The 18,923-nt window shown below is 34.4% G+C and overlaps 2 protein-coding genes across 5 annotated transcripts in view; one reads left to right on the plus strand and one right to left on the minus strand.

Annotated features, from left to right (window-relative positions):
* The window catches only part of LOC128635628 (zinc finger protein OZF), a 31,240-nt gene extending 22,506 nt beyond the window's left edge, over nucleotides 1-8,734 (minus strand). For both annotated transcript variants that reach the window (XM_053688707.1, XM_053688706.1), the window contains exon 1: nucleotides 8,476-8,734. In XM_053688707.1, the coding sequence (XP_053544682.1) occupies nucleotides 8,476-8,605 (130 nt within the window). In that variant the 5' untranslated portion in view covers nucleotides 8,606-8,734. The remainder of the gene's footprint in view (nucleotides 1-8,475) is intronic.
* A 5,385-nt stretch (nucleotides 8,735-14,119) lies between these two features.
* The window catches only part of LOC128635626 (oocyte zinc finger protein XlCOF7.1), a 29,163-nt gene continuing 24,359 nt past the window's right edge, over nucleotides 14,120-18,923 (plus strand). For all 3 annotated transcript variants that reach the window (XM_053688701.1, XM_053688703.1, XM_053688702.1), the window contains exon 1: nucleotides 14,120-14,327. The gene's annotated coding sequence lies outside the window, so the exon portion shown is untranslated. The remainder of the gene's footprint in view (nucleotides 14,328-18,923) is intronic.

The raw sequence follows: 18,923 nt of genomic DNA on the forward strand, positions 1-18,923 counted from the left end.
ATGTGTTACTATGTGTATATACATATATATTTATGTGTTACTATGTGTATATACATATATATTTATGTGTTACTATGTGTATATACATATATATTTATGTGTTATTATGTGTATATACATATATATTTATGTGTTAATATGTGTATATACATATATATTTATGTGTTACTATGTGTATATACATATATATTTATGTGTTATTATGTGTATATACATATATATTTATATGTTAGTATGTGTATATACATATATATTTATGTGTTACTATGTGTATATACATATATATTTATGTGTTAGTATGTGTATATACATATATATTTATGTGTTAGTATGTGTATATACATATATATTTATGTGTTACTATGTGTATATACATGTATATTTATGTGTTACTATGTGTATATACATATATATTTATGTGTTACTATGTGTATATACATTTATATTTATGTGTTAGTATGTGTATATACATATATATTTATGTGTTACTATGTGTATATACATGTATATTTATGTGTTAGTATGTGTATATACATATATATTTATGTGTTACTATGTGTATATACATATATATTTATGTGTTACTATGTGTATATACATATATATTTATGTGTTAATATGTGTATATACATATATATTTATGTGTTAATATGTGTATATACATATATATTTATGTGTTACTATGTGTATATACATATTTATTTATGTGTTACTATGTGTATATACATATTTATTTATGTGTTACTATGTGTATAGTTAAGAGAGAAAGAGGAAAGAGAACCTCAAGGAAAGCAGGTGGTTTAAGCTAGCACTCATTCCTGTCTAACATGATTAAGATTAAAATATAACTTTTAATAAGTATAATTAATACCGGCCTAAATACCAAGTGTACCAAATATTTAAAACTAAGTCACAAATGTCCCCCTGTTTCCTGGCCGATAGCAGCTCCCTTGGCTTCAGGTGTCAGGGACAAATGGACTCTAAATTTAAAAAACAACAATCACCAAGGTGCAAATGAATGCACAAAATATTTAGCAGCAAACTAGTTTCGGCTGTGCTATCAGCCTTTCTCAATGCTATGGACAAACCGAGGCCCGGGTGCCACCCCTTTATATAGCACTAACTTTAACCTTATCAACCAATCAATGTTTCATGAAAAGATCTTAACGATTATGCTCAGGGACAAGTGTACAATTGGAAAAAAAGTGTTAATCAACATTCTGATTCTGAGTGTACTGATATAGAATATGATTCAACAGATGCAGACATATCAGAAACTGACACACAACCTAGGTCTATACTTGTCTCTACAAGTAATCAAAATAATAAGAAAAAAAAAACCAAACCACATATTAACTTGAGAACTACCCCTTTAGACGTAGGACCAGAAGAGGCAGAGGGCATACAACCTCGAACCAGACGTCAGGTCCGGTTCAACCAGAGACCACAAGCACACAAAACCCAATTGCACAACAAAAACAACAAAAAGAAGTAATTAGAAATAATGACGATGTTAAATTAAATATCATTAACCTATCTGACAGGGAACTAACCCCAGCACATTTCTCCGCCCTCAAAAAAGGTTTATCTTTTGTACCTTCCAATCACATTGATAAATTCGAGGCTATAAAAGACACCCATTTATTTGTTAGGAAGATTTTACTAAGGAAATATTTCATACCTAATGATGACCCTAATCTTGCTTCTCAAACTGACATCATAGCATTGAATAACCTCATAGCATTACTAGATGAAAATGAGGTTATGCCAGATCAATTAACCAACACGCCAAATAATGATAACTGGCGTAAGATCCTTAAAATACAGTCCCAATTCACTCCTCCCGGGCACATTTCCCCCCAAGCCATCACTTTTCTAAATTTGGTATGCAATGACATCATATCCATGCAAGATACTAAACTTTATGGAGCAAATATGAACAAATTAGAATTTGAGGCCATGAAAGAAATGACCACATGGACTGATGTCCAATTTAAAAATAGTGATAAGGGGGGTAATATTGTTATATGGCCTACTTCTATGTATGTTGAAGAAGCAATGAAACAACTTCTTAATACTAAAAACTACAAAAGATTACTAGGTAATCCTACTGATAATTTCCTAGAAAATTACAAAAAATTGATTGATGGAGCTTTCTCTGAGAAAATCATTGATGCTAAAGAACATAAGTTCCTCACAGTTACTAAACCTAAAATTGCAACGATGTACCTGTTACCCAAAATCCACAAAAACATTGCTTGTCCACCGGGGAGACCCATAGTCTCAGGCATGGGCTCCCTTACCGAACAAGCTAGTAAATATGTGGATGCTAGACTGAGGTGTTTTGTGGATATCCTTAATAAGTTACAAAACATAGAAGTCACTAAACACTCAATACTGGTAACATGCGACGTTGAATCGCTATATACCAGTATAAGTCCGGAATGGGGTATCAAATCGGTTGCCCATATTTTAAACAAAGATCAGGATATAGAATTGAATACCAAAGATTTCATCATCAGACTGTTAAAATTTGTCCTTAAACACAATTATTTCGTCTTTGATGAAAAATTCTTCTTACAAATATGTGGCACCGCCATGGGTACCTCGTGTGCACCCACTTATGCCAACTTGTACCTGGGCTGGTGGGAAGAGATGATAGTGTTCAATGAGAACATGAACCAATATACCCGCTACATCTCCCACTGGTCCAGGTACATAGATGACATCTTTATTATTTGGGAGGGCTCAATAGAGACTTTACAAACATTCATAGAATGTCTAAACACCAACCCCTTTGGCCTCTATCTGACATACAACACTAGTATGGAAAAGGTTGAATTTCTAGATTTGACTATTGTAAAACATAACAACAAACTAGAAACAGAATCTTATAGAAAACCTACTGCAACCAACAACATATTACATGCCAGTAGCCATCATCACCCCTCTACAATTCGTAGCCTCCCATACGGCAAATATTTAAGACTTAGAAGGAACAGTTCTAGCATCAATGCTTTCAAACAAGCAGCAGGTGAACTAAGAAAAAGACTTTTGGAACGAGGGTACACCAAAAAGTCACTAGCAAGGGCCTACCGTAAAGCACTATTAAAAGATAGGCCAGACCTGCTCAGACCAAACAATACCACATCATCTGACACAAATACAATAAGGTTTATATCTACCTATAACAGCCAAAGTGATGAAGTAACTAACATTATCAAAAAACACTGGCACATTCTAAAAAGTGATGATAAATTGAACATGGTATTACCAACTAATCCGTCTTTTACTTTTAGACGTGCAAATAATCTAAATGACCATCTCACAAATAGTCACTTCAATAGAAATAGACACAAGAAACCTATTCATCAAGGATCAGTACCTTGTGGGCATTGTAATATCTGCCAGTACATGGTGAAAAAAGATACCATGGTTGATAGATTCTGTAAAACTTGGAGAATTAAAAGCCATATTAATTGTCAAAGCGAGAACTTTATTTATTGCCTGTCATGCTCATGTGACATGATTTACACAGGTATGACTACCCGTAAGTTAAGCATTAGAATTACAGAACATCTTAGTAACATTCGCAATGCACAGAAAGATTCAGAAAAAGGCAAAAAAATAACAAGTGTGGCTAAACATTTTCTACAATATCACTCAGGCAAAACTGCCTCGTTTAAATGTTGGGGTCTGGAACAAATCAAACCTGGAATTAGAGGGGGTAACTGTGAAAATACCCTACTTCAAAAGGAAACAGGTTGGATTTTCAGACTAAACTCAACTATACCCAATGGAATGAACGAGGCCAATAACTATTGGGTATTTCTTTAAAACCATTCTGACTGAATGATGATAACAATTCATGAGACAAGTATCTTCCATCAATCTATTTTATTACATCTTATTAGATCACTGTATCTTCTATCACAAAAACCACTATTTATGTATTATATTTACTGAATTATACCGAACTAAATTCTGACTAACAACCTCCTCCCTAATATCCCATACTACCTACAAGTCCGATTTGGATTTAATTAGAAATAGGGAATTCATATGAGAGAGGTAGTGGGATTTTCAGAAAATAGGTATTCACTTAATATATAATATCATACTAGTTCTAACAAATTTGAAGGTGTATATTGGCCGCCCATAGCACTTTCTATACTTTTAACCTATTCCTTCCCATACTCTAATAACTTTATATGCAATTTACATACTCTTAATTATGGAGATAAGTGTACAGTATACGAATAACATTAGCCTAATATTCCTTAATACTAATATGTGTTTTCACACTAAGAAAGTATGATGCTATTACAGGCAATATGATGTTGGAAACACTGTACACTACATGTGTTTTGCAATAATCAATATTAGAAGTTTTCATATATATACACTCCTATATTCACATTTGAGAAATCCCCCATAACTGTGATACTGAAAGTAATTACAAGCATTAGAGGAGCATATAGATCAGCATTACTTGTGGAGAATCAAGTTGGAACCCACATGGATTGTCACCCTGTGGTAGTGATCCAACCATCATTATCATGGGAAGACAATACATAAGAATAGTGGAAAATGTCACTTGAACACGGACCACTTACTGCAGTAAGGGATTTTGGATTTCCAGGAACACTTTTTTGATTCAACTCACATACGTCTTTAAACGTCCTTTATATATATTATTATTGATTTTTAATCAGGTAATAACATTAGAATATAATACGAATACATGTAATACATGAATTGGAAGGAAATTTACCCCCCATATGTATGACAAACAAAGTACTCTGAGTGTGGGATATTTAGGACGCTAGTAAAAATTGAATCAATGCAAATTCCCTAACCACAAGTTACACTAGAATAGATCTATACTGCCCCTGACATTAACGTTACTTGCACAGGGGTTATATGAGCTTCAATGTCCCTGATGTTCAATAACATGGTGGTTAATGACAGAATAAGGGTTTGTCTGCTCGATTATACAGTAATGTTCCTATGCGATATTGCTTTGTTTTTACACGGAGACACAGTTGTGTGATTGGATGACACAAAACACGGGTATGTCTTTGTGGACCAATGAAAATGGCTCTTTTACGTGCTGTTCTCAATTACATAGTCACATTGAGAAAAACAAGAGAAAACACTGCCGTTTTATCCTAAATTGTATTGCACAAAGGGAACTGGACGCACACTTTCCTGGTTACATATACTTTAATGGTTATAAGCGATCCAAATCACATGTGGACAAATACACAAACACATATCCCATGTGCACTGATTTGATAACATACAACGGGAAAATGTAAAATAAAATAAAATCAAATTGAATTATATATTACATATTGGAACGCATTTGCAATTTCTCTAACATGTGAATGCTCATTGGGCTATTGTTTGTGCACGTCAGAATACAGAAACACACAGGGATTGGACCAAAAGTAGGAGTATCTTTTCATGAAGCATTGATTGGTTGATAAGGTTAAAGTTAGTGCTATATTAAGGGGTGGCACCCGGGCCTCGGTTTGTCCATAGCATTGAGAAAGGCTGATAGCACAGCCGAAACTAGTTTGCTGCTAAATATTTTGTGCATTCATTTGCACCTTGGTGATTGTTGTTTTTTAAATTTAGAGTCCATTTGTCCCTGACACCTGAAGCCAAGGGAGCTGCTATCGGCCAGGAAACAGGGGGACATTTGTGACTTAGTTTTAAATATTTGGTACACTTGGTATTTAGGCCGGTATTAATTATACTTATTAAAAGTTATATTTTAATCTTAATCATGTTAGACAGGAATGAGTGCTAGCTTAAACCACCTGCTTTCCTTGAGGTTCTCTTTCCTCTTTCTCTCTTAACTGTCATATTTTAGGTTGGTAAGCACCGGAACATTTACTAGTTCCTTATATTCCTGTATACACTAAACTAGTGCCAGTACTCTAAACTTTCTCTTATTACTATGTGTATATACATATATATTTATGTGTTAGTATGTGTATATACATATATATTTATGTGTTAGTATGTGTATATACATATATATTTATGTGTTACTATGTGTATATACATATATATTTATGTGTTAGTATGTGTATATACATATATATTTATGTGTTACTATGTGTATATACATATATATTTATGTGTTACTATGTGTATATACATATATATTTATGTGTTAGTATGCTTATATACATATATATTTGTGTTAGTATGTGTATATACATATATATTTATGTGTTACTATGTGTATATACATATATATTTATGTGTTACTATGTGTATATACATATATATTTATGTGTTATTATGTGTATATACCGATATATTTATGTGTTACTATGTGTATATACATATATATTTATGTGTTACTATGTGTATATACATATATATTTATGTGTTACTATGTGTATATACATATATATTTATGTGTTACTATGTGTATATACATATATATTTATGTGTTACTATGTGTATATACATATATATTTATGTGTTACTATGTGTACATACAGTATATATTTATGGTTAGTATGTGTATATACATATATATTTATGTGTTACTATGTGTATATACATATATATTTATGTGTTACTATGTGTATATACATATATATTTATGTGTTACTATGTGTATATACATATATATTTATGTGTTACTATGAGTATATACATATATATTTATGTGTTAGTATGTGTATATACATATATATTTATGTGTTACTATGTGTATATACATATATATTTATGTGTTACTATGTGTATATACATATATATTTGTTACTATGTGTATATACATATATATTTATGTGTTACTATGAGTATATACATATATATTTATGTGTTACTATGTGTATATACATATATATTTGTTACTATGTGTATATACATATATATTTATGTGTTACTATGAGTATATACATATATATTTATGTGTTACTATGTGTATATACATATATATTTGTTACTATGTGTATATACATATATATTTATGTGTTAATATGTGTATATACAGATATATTTATTAGTTATTATGTGTATATACATATATATTTATGAGTTACTATGAGTATATACATATATATTTATGTGTTACTATGTGTATATACATATATATTTGTTACTATGTGTATATACATGTATATTTATGTGTTAGTATGTGTATATACAGATATATTTATGTGTTACTATGTGTATATACATATATATTTGTTACTATGAGTATATACATATATATTTATGAGTTTTTATGTGTATATATATATATTTATGTGTATATACATATATATATATATATATATATATATATATATATATATGTGTGTTACTATGAGTATATACATATATATTTATGTGTTACTATGAGTATATACATATATATTTATGTGTTATTATATGTATATACATATATATTTATGTGTTACTATGAGTATATACATATATATTTATGTGTTACTATGTGTATATACATATACATGTATGTGTTATTATGTGTATATACATATATATTTATGTGCTAATACAGTATGTGTATATACATATATATTTAGAATTTGCTGGGCTAGGTTCTCAGTCATGTCTCAGCCTAAGCTTCCATTGGAGCCTATGGAAGCATGGTCTTGTGAGCGCAATGCTTCCCTCCAATGCGAACGCGAGGCCACATTCACATTGCACCTCACTTGTAATACCTGCAATTTTTTGCGTTCAACCTGTAATCTAGCCCCTTATGTTTATGGGATAATTTTAACTTCATTAAATCAGCTGCAGACAAGGTGGATAAACATAATAAAATATGGAAAAAAAAAAAAAACAAATGGAGAACTCTTTGTATTTTGTAAAACCAATCTGATGATGATTATAGTCTCAGGTACTAAATGTTAGAACGATAAAGCTTGAATCTGATGATGATTATAGTCTCAGGTACTAAATGTTAGAACGATAAAGCTTAATTCTGATGATGAGTATAGTCTCAGGTACTAAATGTTAGAACGATAAAGCTTGAATCTGATGATGATTATAGTCTCAGGTACTAAATGTTAGAACGATAAAGCTTGAATCTGATGATGATTATAGTCTCAGGTACTAAATGTTAGAACGATAAAGCTTGAATCTGATGATGATTATAGTCTCATGTACTAAATGTTAGAACGATAAAGCTTGAATCTGATGATGAGTATAGTCTCAGGTACTAAATGTTAGAACGATAAAGCTTGAATCTGATGATGATTATAGTCTCAGGTACTAAATGTTAGAACGATAAAGCTTGAATCTGATGATGATTATAGTCTCAGGTACTAAATGTTAGAACGATAAAGCTTGAATCTGATGATGATTATAGTCTCAGGTACTAAATGTTAGAACGACAAAGCTTGAATCTGATGATGATTATAGTCTCAGGTACTAAATGTTAGAACGATAAAACTTGAATCTGATATATTAGGTCTTATTTCAAAGAGAACAAGTTACCTGGACTCCTGCTTAGAGGAATTTTCATATTTCTAAGGGTCTGGCGTGTTTCCATCTTTGAGTCATTGTAAACCTTCTTTTTGCATCCTACATCTTCACACTCCTCCATAGATAAATACCTGAAATACATAATTAACTTAATACGAGAGTTAGTGCCGTGCCCCCAAGCACTTGTATATCCACCTTCTTGGGAAGATGCCGGTGAATCTGCCGGTGTTCACTGGGAGGTGTAACAAACTTGTAAATATCTCATTCAAAGATTATACCACCAGGAACGGTATAGAGTATAAAAATCAATTATTTATTTAGACTTCATTAAATGTTCATACAAACTCATCTGGAGTGTGGGAGTGGCTAGAGCTCTGACATCATCTGACACGTTTTGAGCACGAATGGTAGTTTCTTAAAGCAATTTTGTAATGGAAAGTTTTGGTTGCTGTATTATATACAGCTAAATAGTTGCCAAATAACTCGTATATAGAGTGCTAAGCAATTTCCCACCTGGGTGCTAAGCTGGATATGAGGGGTTTTTTTAAATTTATTTTTTAAACTTTTTTTATTTTTTTTCCCAGATCCCCAAGACTTGTACCGTTGGAAAGGTTAGGCGATTACCTTTACAACGGTGGGTCTTGGAGGTCTGTAACTGCTTAGATGCCTGAGATACAGGCTTCTAAGCAGCATGCCCCATTTCCCTATACTCTCAATTGTAAATTTTCAATAAAGTTGCACAGTGACGCCATCACGTCATTGTGCGTGACATCACCGTGCAAAACGTGAAGCCAAGGCGATACCTGTCACTATACAGGCCCGATTGCTGGGGTAGGAGTCGATGGGAGCCCCCAGATTGCCCTCAAGGTGGGTGAGTGCTAGCGACGGCTCTGAGCCGTTGTCAGCACCTGACTAGGAAAATTTGTGACGGCTTAGAGCCGTCGTTAGCACTCAAAGGGTTAATGCTAGATGTGTTGGGCATATGTCTTGGTGGGAGGAATATCTTTAGTCTAGGGTTGCATGATACTAGTATCGGTACCGATACCAAGTACTGGCACCAGTACTTGTACTCGTGCAAATGCACCGATACTTAAACCGATACCTCCAGATCTTAGATCTTATCCATACGCCATCTTGTGGCATTTTTTCAAACTTCATGTTCCCATCTCATTTTAAGCTGGAGTGGAGACTTAAAGGGACACTGTACCCAAATTTTTTCTTTTGTAATTCAGAAAGAGCATGCAATTTTAAGCAACTTTCTAATTTACTCCTATTATCAATTTTTCTTCGTTCTCTTGCTATCATTATTTGAAAAAGAAGGCATCTAAGCTTTTTTTTGGTTTCAGTACTCTGGACAGCACTTTTTTATTGGTGGATGGATTTATCCACCAATCAGCAAGGACAACCCAGGTTGTTCACCAAAAATGGGCCAGCATCTAAACTTACATTCTTGCATTTCAAATAAAGATACCAAGAGAATGAAGAAAATTTGATAATAGGAGTAAATTAGAAAGTTGCTTAAAATTTCATGCTCAATCTGAATCACAAAAGAAAAATTTTGGGTACAGTGTCCCTTTAACTAAAAATTGTTCACTTTTGTTCTGCCACTAAAAATTGCTGTTATTTGTATTATTGTATGTCTGAGAGCCGTGCTCCAAAAGCTGCTACTATACAGGTGGAAGCCTACCTGGGAGATATCACTATACCTCATTCAGACAAACCCCTGAAGTAATGGGTAGTTAAATAAATTGAGATTTAATGGCCCAAAAATATATTTCTGTCCCATGCAGTAGTGTGGGAAGTGAAAGACTTTTCAGCTTAGCGTCAAACTGATAGCAGAAACAGACTTATAACTGAACATGCAGAGATACTTCTGTTCCTTAAAAATAACTTGCCACTAACTTTTGAAAAACTATTCTAATTGCTAGATTGCCTGTTATACTGCTAGTTCTCATCTTGCACAATTATGCTCAAAACATACTGTACTCTGAGGAACATCCTTACCTTATATAATTGCAGGAAGAGTGTTTATAGGACAAATTAAGTTAATTCCTATGGACACTCATCCTACAATTATAGGACTAGATTAAGATTACATTTGATTAGTAAGCTTTACCAATGTTCTGTTCACATTTCCAATTCCATAGATTTTAATGGAGTTGGACATGTAATGAGAGCATTGGTAAAGCTTACCAGTCAATGTAATCTATCCCATAGTGTTGTTCCCCATGATAAAACAGTGCACTGTTATATTTTTTACTGTATTGCACTTTTGGTTGTTTGTGATTTTACATTTGTTATGTATTGTTGTTATTATTAATATATTTTATTGTAATATTTTTATTTAGAAACATGTTCTGTGAAATTTCTTTGAGTTTTTACAACTTTGTGACAATAAGCAAATTAAACTGTTTTATTATTTCATAATGTCTTTTGAGTTACAGTTCTTCACAATTATAAAGAAGCTATCTTAAATCATTAATCTGTATTGTGCTTGAGAAACTGTCACATGACATTAAAAAAAAGTATTGGTAATTGGTATTGGCGAGTATTTGAAAAGAAGTATCAGTACTTGTACCTCGGTCTTAAAAAAATGGTGTCTGTGCAACCATACTTTAGTCTATGTAATCAGAGTAGCAACTCCCCAGACCAATCTTTGCAAAAGTGCCATTCGTGAGCGAAACGCGTCAAATAACGTCAAAGCTCTAGCCACTCCCACACTCTGGATGAGTTTGTATGAACTTATAATGAAGTCTAAATAAATTATGGATTTTTATACTCTTTACTGTGCCTTTTGGTATAATCTTTGAATTAGATATTCCAGTACCATCAATGAGGATTCCTCTTTTTATAAAGGGAATATGGAACAAGGTTCCTGACTTAGGTACCTGCCTGCCTTCCTTTGCAGTGAACGGGCAGCGGGCACTGTACACCCTTTGCCCAGGTGTAAATGCTGTCTCCTGGTTTTGTGCAACCAATCACACATCTGCAGGGCCTGTCAATCACCCTGGATGAACCTATTGGGGGGGTTTTATATCCGCCACCTCAGAGGAGTCAGAGAGAGTAAGAAGCAGCTTGCATGTACATTTGTTATTTTGTACATTGTTCCCTGTATCTGCAAGAGGAGTAATCAGGGAATTTGATGTGTTTGCGCCAACTAATATGTTTATAGGGCTCGGTCTTCAGCATATACTAACTCTATACAGGGGCGTAACTAAACCTTTACTGGGTCCCTGAGTAAATCCCCTATTTAAATAGCAACCTTCCTGGCTGTTATTGGCAAATGCTAAGTTTGCACCACACAGGAAAAAGAGGTGCTGCTTTTCTCTGACTTTGAGTCATCCATACCTCTTGGTTAGTCAGCACCAGAGGATTTGCACTTCCTTTACAAATATGGTGGCTGGGTTTTCTGTACAACATTGAGGTGGCCATCTTGGAAACCCTGCCACCATATTTGTAATGGCAGACCCAAACACTTTCCTTACAGTGTGATTGCTGTTCTGCAAGGTCCAATTTGGCCCAGCACAACAATTTTCAGCTTTTTTTCCTTTCTTGCTGTGATGCACGTGGAGGGGGCTACTGCCTACCCCTGAACTATAGGAAATAAAATTATTTCCACAGCACCACTTAAAAAATACTTAGTTTATTAGTACAAATACAAACAATGTGACATTTCGGCCTCACTGGCCTTAAGCATGCGTGATTAATGCCAGTGGGGCCAAAACGGTGCATTGTTTATATTTGTACTAATAAACTAAGTATTTTTTAAGTGGTGCTGTAGAAGATATTCTGCAAGGGGTACAAAGAGGAAGGATGCAGGTGCAGTTTGGTATTCACCAGCCATCATTGAAGTGACACAACTATGGATTTCAGGGTCAAATGGGCTTGTGAACCTGTGAACTCAGTCTCATTCGTTACCTCTTAGACCCCGGTAGCTAGGCCTCTGACCCTGTGGCTCTTAAACATTATCTGCACAGCTGACAGCTCAAGTCCTAGCAATATCCTATACAGGTTTTGTTTCAAAGCAATAGTAATGTTAATGCATCTGTATATTCAAACAGTAGACTGAAATAGAAGGCAGTAATTTACCCCTTCCTGTCAGGCACACACAGCTAAAGCAGATCAGTGGTTAATCTCTCAACGGCTAGCAGACAGAGAAGGCACTAGCCATTTCTTTCCTGAGCAATTAATCACTCCTTCCTGTCAAACATACATGCACATACAACCAGTCATTAACTAATTCCTTCAAGACACATAAAGAGCAGTGGTTAACCACTTATTTGATAATACACAAAGCAGTCACAAACGTCTTCCTGTCTGGAAGACAAAGAAAGCAGTGATTTACCCCTTACTGTCAGACACACATATAAAAACTAGTGATTAACCCCATCTTGCAAGACACAAAGAACAGAGATTAGTCACCTACAAACTGACAGAGCAATCATTAACCCCTTTTTCATGAAGCAGTGATTCACCCCTGTTGCCAGGCACACACTCATACAGAAATTGGATAAACCCCTTTCTATCAGATGCAAATACACACAACTGTAATTAACAAAAAGAGACACAGCAATGGTTAACTTGCTACAGTCACACACACCCTTTCTGGCATTCACTTTACTACCAGCTGGCACACATTACTCTAATTAACCCCTTACTTATATGTGAAGCAGTGATTCACCCCCTGTTGCCAGCCACACACAAATACACACAATTGTAGTTAACCAAAAGCCTAACAACAATGGTTAACCTCCGACTGTCACAAAAACCCTTCCTGGGATTCACTTTCCTACCAGTTGGCACACATTACACAAATTGACCCCTTACCTCTTCACAAAGCAGTGATTCACCCCCTGTTGCCAGGCCCACACATACAGAGCATTAACCCCTTTCTGTCATTAGCACAAAGCCACACAACAATGGTTAAGCCCACACTCTCTTCCTGTCACCTTCTCTTTTCCTCCTACCACATGAGCAGATAACAATGATAAGCATGCACTAAACTTACTAATAAAAAAGCAGCTCCCTATTGCTCAGCTAAGAACAGCCGAGAGTAAGCAGTGTAATCAGAAGACTACAAATCCCAGAATCCTCTGTATGTCAGTCCCGACACGCCAGCAGCCAATCATCACACTAGTGGGCGTAACCCTCACGGACAGACTTATTACCATATCTGAGTGCTAGTGCCCTGCTGTGTTACCCACTGATGCAGGTTTATAGATAACACACAGGAATCGTATTCGGTCGATAATTGTTCACATTTCTCTTAACATAATTACATTTTGTGTTAATCATTCCATTGTAGCCCTTCCCAAGATGGCGGATTCTTCCAGACGCTCGTTTTAGTAACGGTATGACGTCATGATTCCTAACTACGCGAGACCTGAACCTGGAAGAGGTCGCTTTAGTATATAAATATATCATGACAGCTACTGTGCAGGAGGGTGTATGGACTGATTTTATATTTGAGATATATATTTGTTCAATACAATGTGTTGCTATGGGCACGCACAAAATGTTATCAGTTTCTTCATTGTTTCTTATGAACTTATTGGTTTGGCCGAGTCCGCCATATTTGTTAGGGAACAGACGTTATCTGAAGTGTATCCGCCATCTTTGTTACGGTTTCCCTTAAAAGGAAAAGGACGGAACACATTTATGACCTAGGTCCCGCTGCAGTGATGGTCGCTGACTACGCGAGACCTATTTCATGTCTAAATACGCATTTACCGTAACAGGAAGCGGCTACGGAGCACTGACAGACAAGCTCAGTATTTGGCAGCTGCCGTCGGTCACGTGTATTGTGGGAACTGTAGTTTTCGTCTGTCTTCCGGGTGAAATCAACTGCTTCAATAAAAGTGCAGGTAGAGTTGTGTGTTATATATACGTGTGTGTGTGTATATTATATATGTGTGTGTATATATTATATGTGTGTGTGTATTATATATGTGTGTGTATATATTATATGTGTGTGTGTATTATATATGTGTGTGTATATATTATATGTGTGTGTGTATTATATATGTGTGTGTATATATTATATGTGTGTGTGTATTATATATGTGTGTGTATATATTATATGTGTGTGTGTATTATATATGTGTGTGTATATATTATATATGTGTGTGTGTATATATTATATATGTGTGTGTGTATATATTATATGTGTGTGTATATATTATATGTGTGTATATATTATATGTGTGTGTATATTATATGTGTGTGTGTATATTATACGTGCGTGTATATATTATATGTGTGTGTGTATATATTATATTATATACCTCTGATGAAGCGCATGTACGCATGCGCGAAACGCGTCAGGTGTTAAGGCTTTGCTCTCACCTTATGTACTAGCACCTTGCTTCAATAAAAAACCTCTTTTGAACCAGCCGTGGGTGATTTCTCAGCCGCCTATTGTCCTCTTCTCTGGGGATTACCTATTACTATATATTATATATGTGTGTGTATATATTATATGTGTGTGTGTGTGTATATATTATATATGTGTGTGTGTGTATATATTATATGTGTGTATATATTATATATGTGTGTGTATATATTATATGTGTGTGTATATATTATATATGTGTGTGTGTGTGTATATATATTATATGTGTGTGTATATATATTATATATGTGTGTGTGTGTATATTATATATGTGTGTGTGTATATTATATATGTGTGTATATTATGTGTGTATATAATGTGTGTGTGTGTATAATATGTATGTATTGTGTGTGTATTATATATATGTGTGTATATTATGTATGTGTGTGTGTGTGTATATATATATTATATGTGTGTGTATATATTATATATGTGTGTGTATATATTATATGTGTGTGTGTATATTATATATGTATGTGTGTGTTTAATATAAATGTGTGTATATTATGTGTGTATATAATGTGTGTGTGTATAATATGTGTGTATTGTGTATGTGTGTGTGTATATTATGTATGTATGTGTGTGTATATATATATTATATGTGTGTGTATATATTATGTATGTATGTGTGTGTATATATATATTATATGTGTGTGTGTGTATATTATGTATGTATGTGTGTGTGTATATATATATTATGTGTGTGTGTATATTATGTATGTATGTGTGTGTGTATATATATATTATGTGTGTGTGTATATTATGTATGTATGTGTGTGTATATATATATATATATATATATATTATATGTGTGTGTGTATATTATGTATGTATGTGTGTGTATATTATATATTAGGGTTGCACCGATACCAAGTATTTGCATGAGTACTTGTACTCGTGCAAATGCACCGATACTTAAACCGATACCTCAACTTCCTACCCATATGCTATCTTGTGGCGTTTTCTCAAACTGCATGTTCCCATTTCATTTTAAACTGGAGTGGAGACTAAATTAAAAATTGTTTACTATTGTTCTGCCAATACAAATTGCTGTTATTTGTATTATTGTAGGAGAGATCACTGTACCTCGTTCAGACAAACCCCTGAAGAACTGGGCAGTTAATAAACAGATTTCCAGCTCTGGCTAAAATGGCCCAAAAATATCTTTCTGCCCCATGCAGTAGTGTGGAAAGTGAAAGACTGTTCAACTTAGAGTCAAACCTCCATACACATGTCAGATTGATGTTATATTCACCCCTACAACCCAATTGTATCACCCCTTTAAATTTAATATTTTATTGTAATATGTTTTATTTATAAACATGTTCAGTAAACTTTTGACAAATAAAACTGTTTTATTATTTCATAATGTCTTTTGAATTACAGTCCTTTATAATTATAAAGAAGGAATCTTAAATAATTAGTCTGTATTGTGCTTGGTAAACTCTCACATAAAAATTTAAAAAAAGTATCGGTGAGTATTTGAAAACAAGTATCGGTACTTGTACTCGGTCATAAAAAAATGGTATCGGTGCAACCCTATTATATATGTATGTTTGTGTTTAATATAAATGTGTGTATATAATGTGTGTGTATATTATATATGTAGCACTCACAAAAAGCTGTGCCGTCACCAGAGTCATAGGCAGTTAACCCCAGACAGGAGTGGGTGCAAGAACCATGGGGAAATACAAAACAAATACAACACATAAAGGAAACCCAGCACTCACTAGCTAGCTCACATGTTAGTCACCGCATCTGGCCAAATGGGATAAGCTCAGGCACCACATCAAGGTCCTTTCAAACACCTGCCAATTAATCTGAGTTAAAATAACCTCTTATTTAGCCACCATAAAACAAGTTTTAAAATATATCACAATAGCTACAAATAACTTAATAACTACCAGAGATTTAACCACAATAACCAATTTATGTACGGTTCTAAGAGAGTTCACAATAATAAAACTGATTTATAAATCTGGAGTGCCAAATCCTGTCTAGCAAATAAATTACTTAGCACTAAATATAAATATGACTGGTTCTAACTTACACAGGACTATGGATATAAACTTAAAATACCAAATATGCCCTTTAAATTACCAGCTGCAATCTAACTATAGCTATAGAAAACCTTGGATTTAAATATTTTTATATATATATATATATATATATATATATATATATATATATATATATATATATATATATATATATATATATATATATATATATATATATACTTAACAATCGCATATACTTTACCAAATAATCAAATGAATGTTCAGCTTCTTGTAGGTCATATAAGAAATGCTTTTTCCACTTGGAAGGATACAGGCCTCAAATTGTTATCTTCCTTTGTCCAAGGAAGTGTCCCAAAATTGCAGAAAGGTACTTGGCACAAACCTGTGTGTTTCTCTCTCATTCATCCGTTATATCTCTTTGAGTCTGTGGCATCTACTTATCAAGCCGTCAACCTACTTGCATTCGACGGCACCAATACGCTTGCCTAAGTTCGCCTAACATCGCTGCCGCGGACCTGAATACGTTCTCCAAAGTTACCAAAAAAGCTGTCAAAAAGCCGCGCACCAAGTACGGTGCAGTGAGCAGCGGACTGTTGTTAACGAACAGTCATCGATCTCGCTGCTCTTCGGCTTTTTCCCAGCTTTATTTGTACCCTGTCACTAAACACCGCCACTATACTAAACTGTTTACCCCCTATACCGCTGCTCATGGACCCCGCCGCACCTAAATACAGTTATTAACCCCTAAACCGCCGCTCACGGAGCCCACTGCCACTCTAATAAACATATTAACCCCTATTCTGCCGCTCCTGGAGCCCACCGCCACCTACATTATACTTATTAACCCCTAATCTGCCCCCCCTACACCGCCGCCACCTACATCATACTTATTAACCCCTAATTTGCTGCCCCTACACCGCCGCCACCTACATTATACTTATTAACCCCTAATCTGCCCCCCTACACTGCTGCCACCTACGTCATACTTATTAACCCCTAATCTGCCCCCCCACACCGCCGCCACCTACATCATACTTATTAACCACTAATCTGCCCCCTACGCCGCCGCCACCTACATAACACTTATTAACCCCTAATCTGCCGTCCCCGCCACTATATTAAATGTATTAACACCTAAACCTAAGTCTAACCCTAACACCCCCTAACGTAAATCTAATTTAATTAAATATAAATAAAATTCCTATCATTAACTAAATTATTCCTATTTAAAACTAAATACCTATAAAATAAACCCTAAGATAGCTACAATATAACTAATAGTTACATTGTAGCTAGGTTAGGGTTTATTTTTATTTTACAGGCAAGTTTGTATTTATTTTAACTATGTAGAATAGTTACTAAATAGTTATTAACTATTTAATAACTACCTAGCTAAAATAAATACAAAAGTACCTGTAAAATAAAATCTAACCTAAGTTACAATTACACCTAACACTACACTATAATTAGATAAATTAACTACATTAAATACAATTAACTATATTCTCTAAAGTACAAAAACAAACAAACACTAAATTACAGAAAATAATAAACAAATTACAGAAATTTAAACTAATTACACCTAATCTAATAGCCCTATTAAAATAACCCCCCCCCCAATAAAAAAAAACCCTAGCCTAAACTGAACTACCAAGAGCCCTTAAAAGGGCCTTTTGCGGGGCATTGCCCCAAAGTAATCGGCTCTTTTACTTGAAACAAAAAATACAAACAACCCCCCAACAGTAAAACCCACCACCCACACAACCAACCCCCCAAAGAAAAAAACTAACTAAAACACCTAAGCTCCCCATTGCCCTGAAAAGGGCATTTGGATGGGCATTGCCCTTAAAAGGGCAGTTGGCTCTTTTGCAGCCCAAACCCTAACCTAAAAATAAAACCCACCCAATACACCCTTAAAAAAAAAACCTAACACTAACCCCCTGAAGATCACCTTACCGGGAGACGTCTTCATCCAAGCCGGGGCAGAAGTCTTCATCCAAGCCGGGGCAGAAGTCTTCATCCAAGCCGGGGCAGAAGTCTTCCTCCAG

Source organism: Bombina bombina, chromosome 7 (genome assembly GCF_027579735.1).
Source record: "Bombina bombina isolate aBomBom1 chromosome 7, aBomBom1.pri, whole genome shotgun sequence".
In the NCBI taxonomy this organism is placed as follows: domain Eukaryota; kingdom Metazoa; phylum Chordata; class Amphibia; order Anura; family Bombinatoridae; genus Bombina; species Bombina bombina.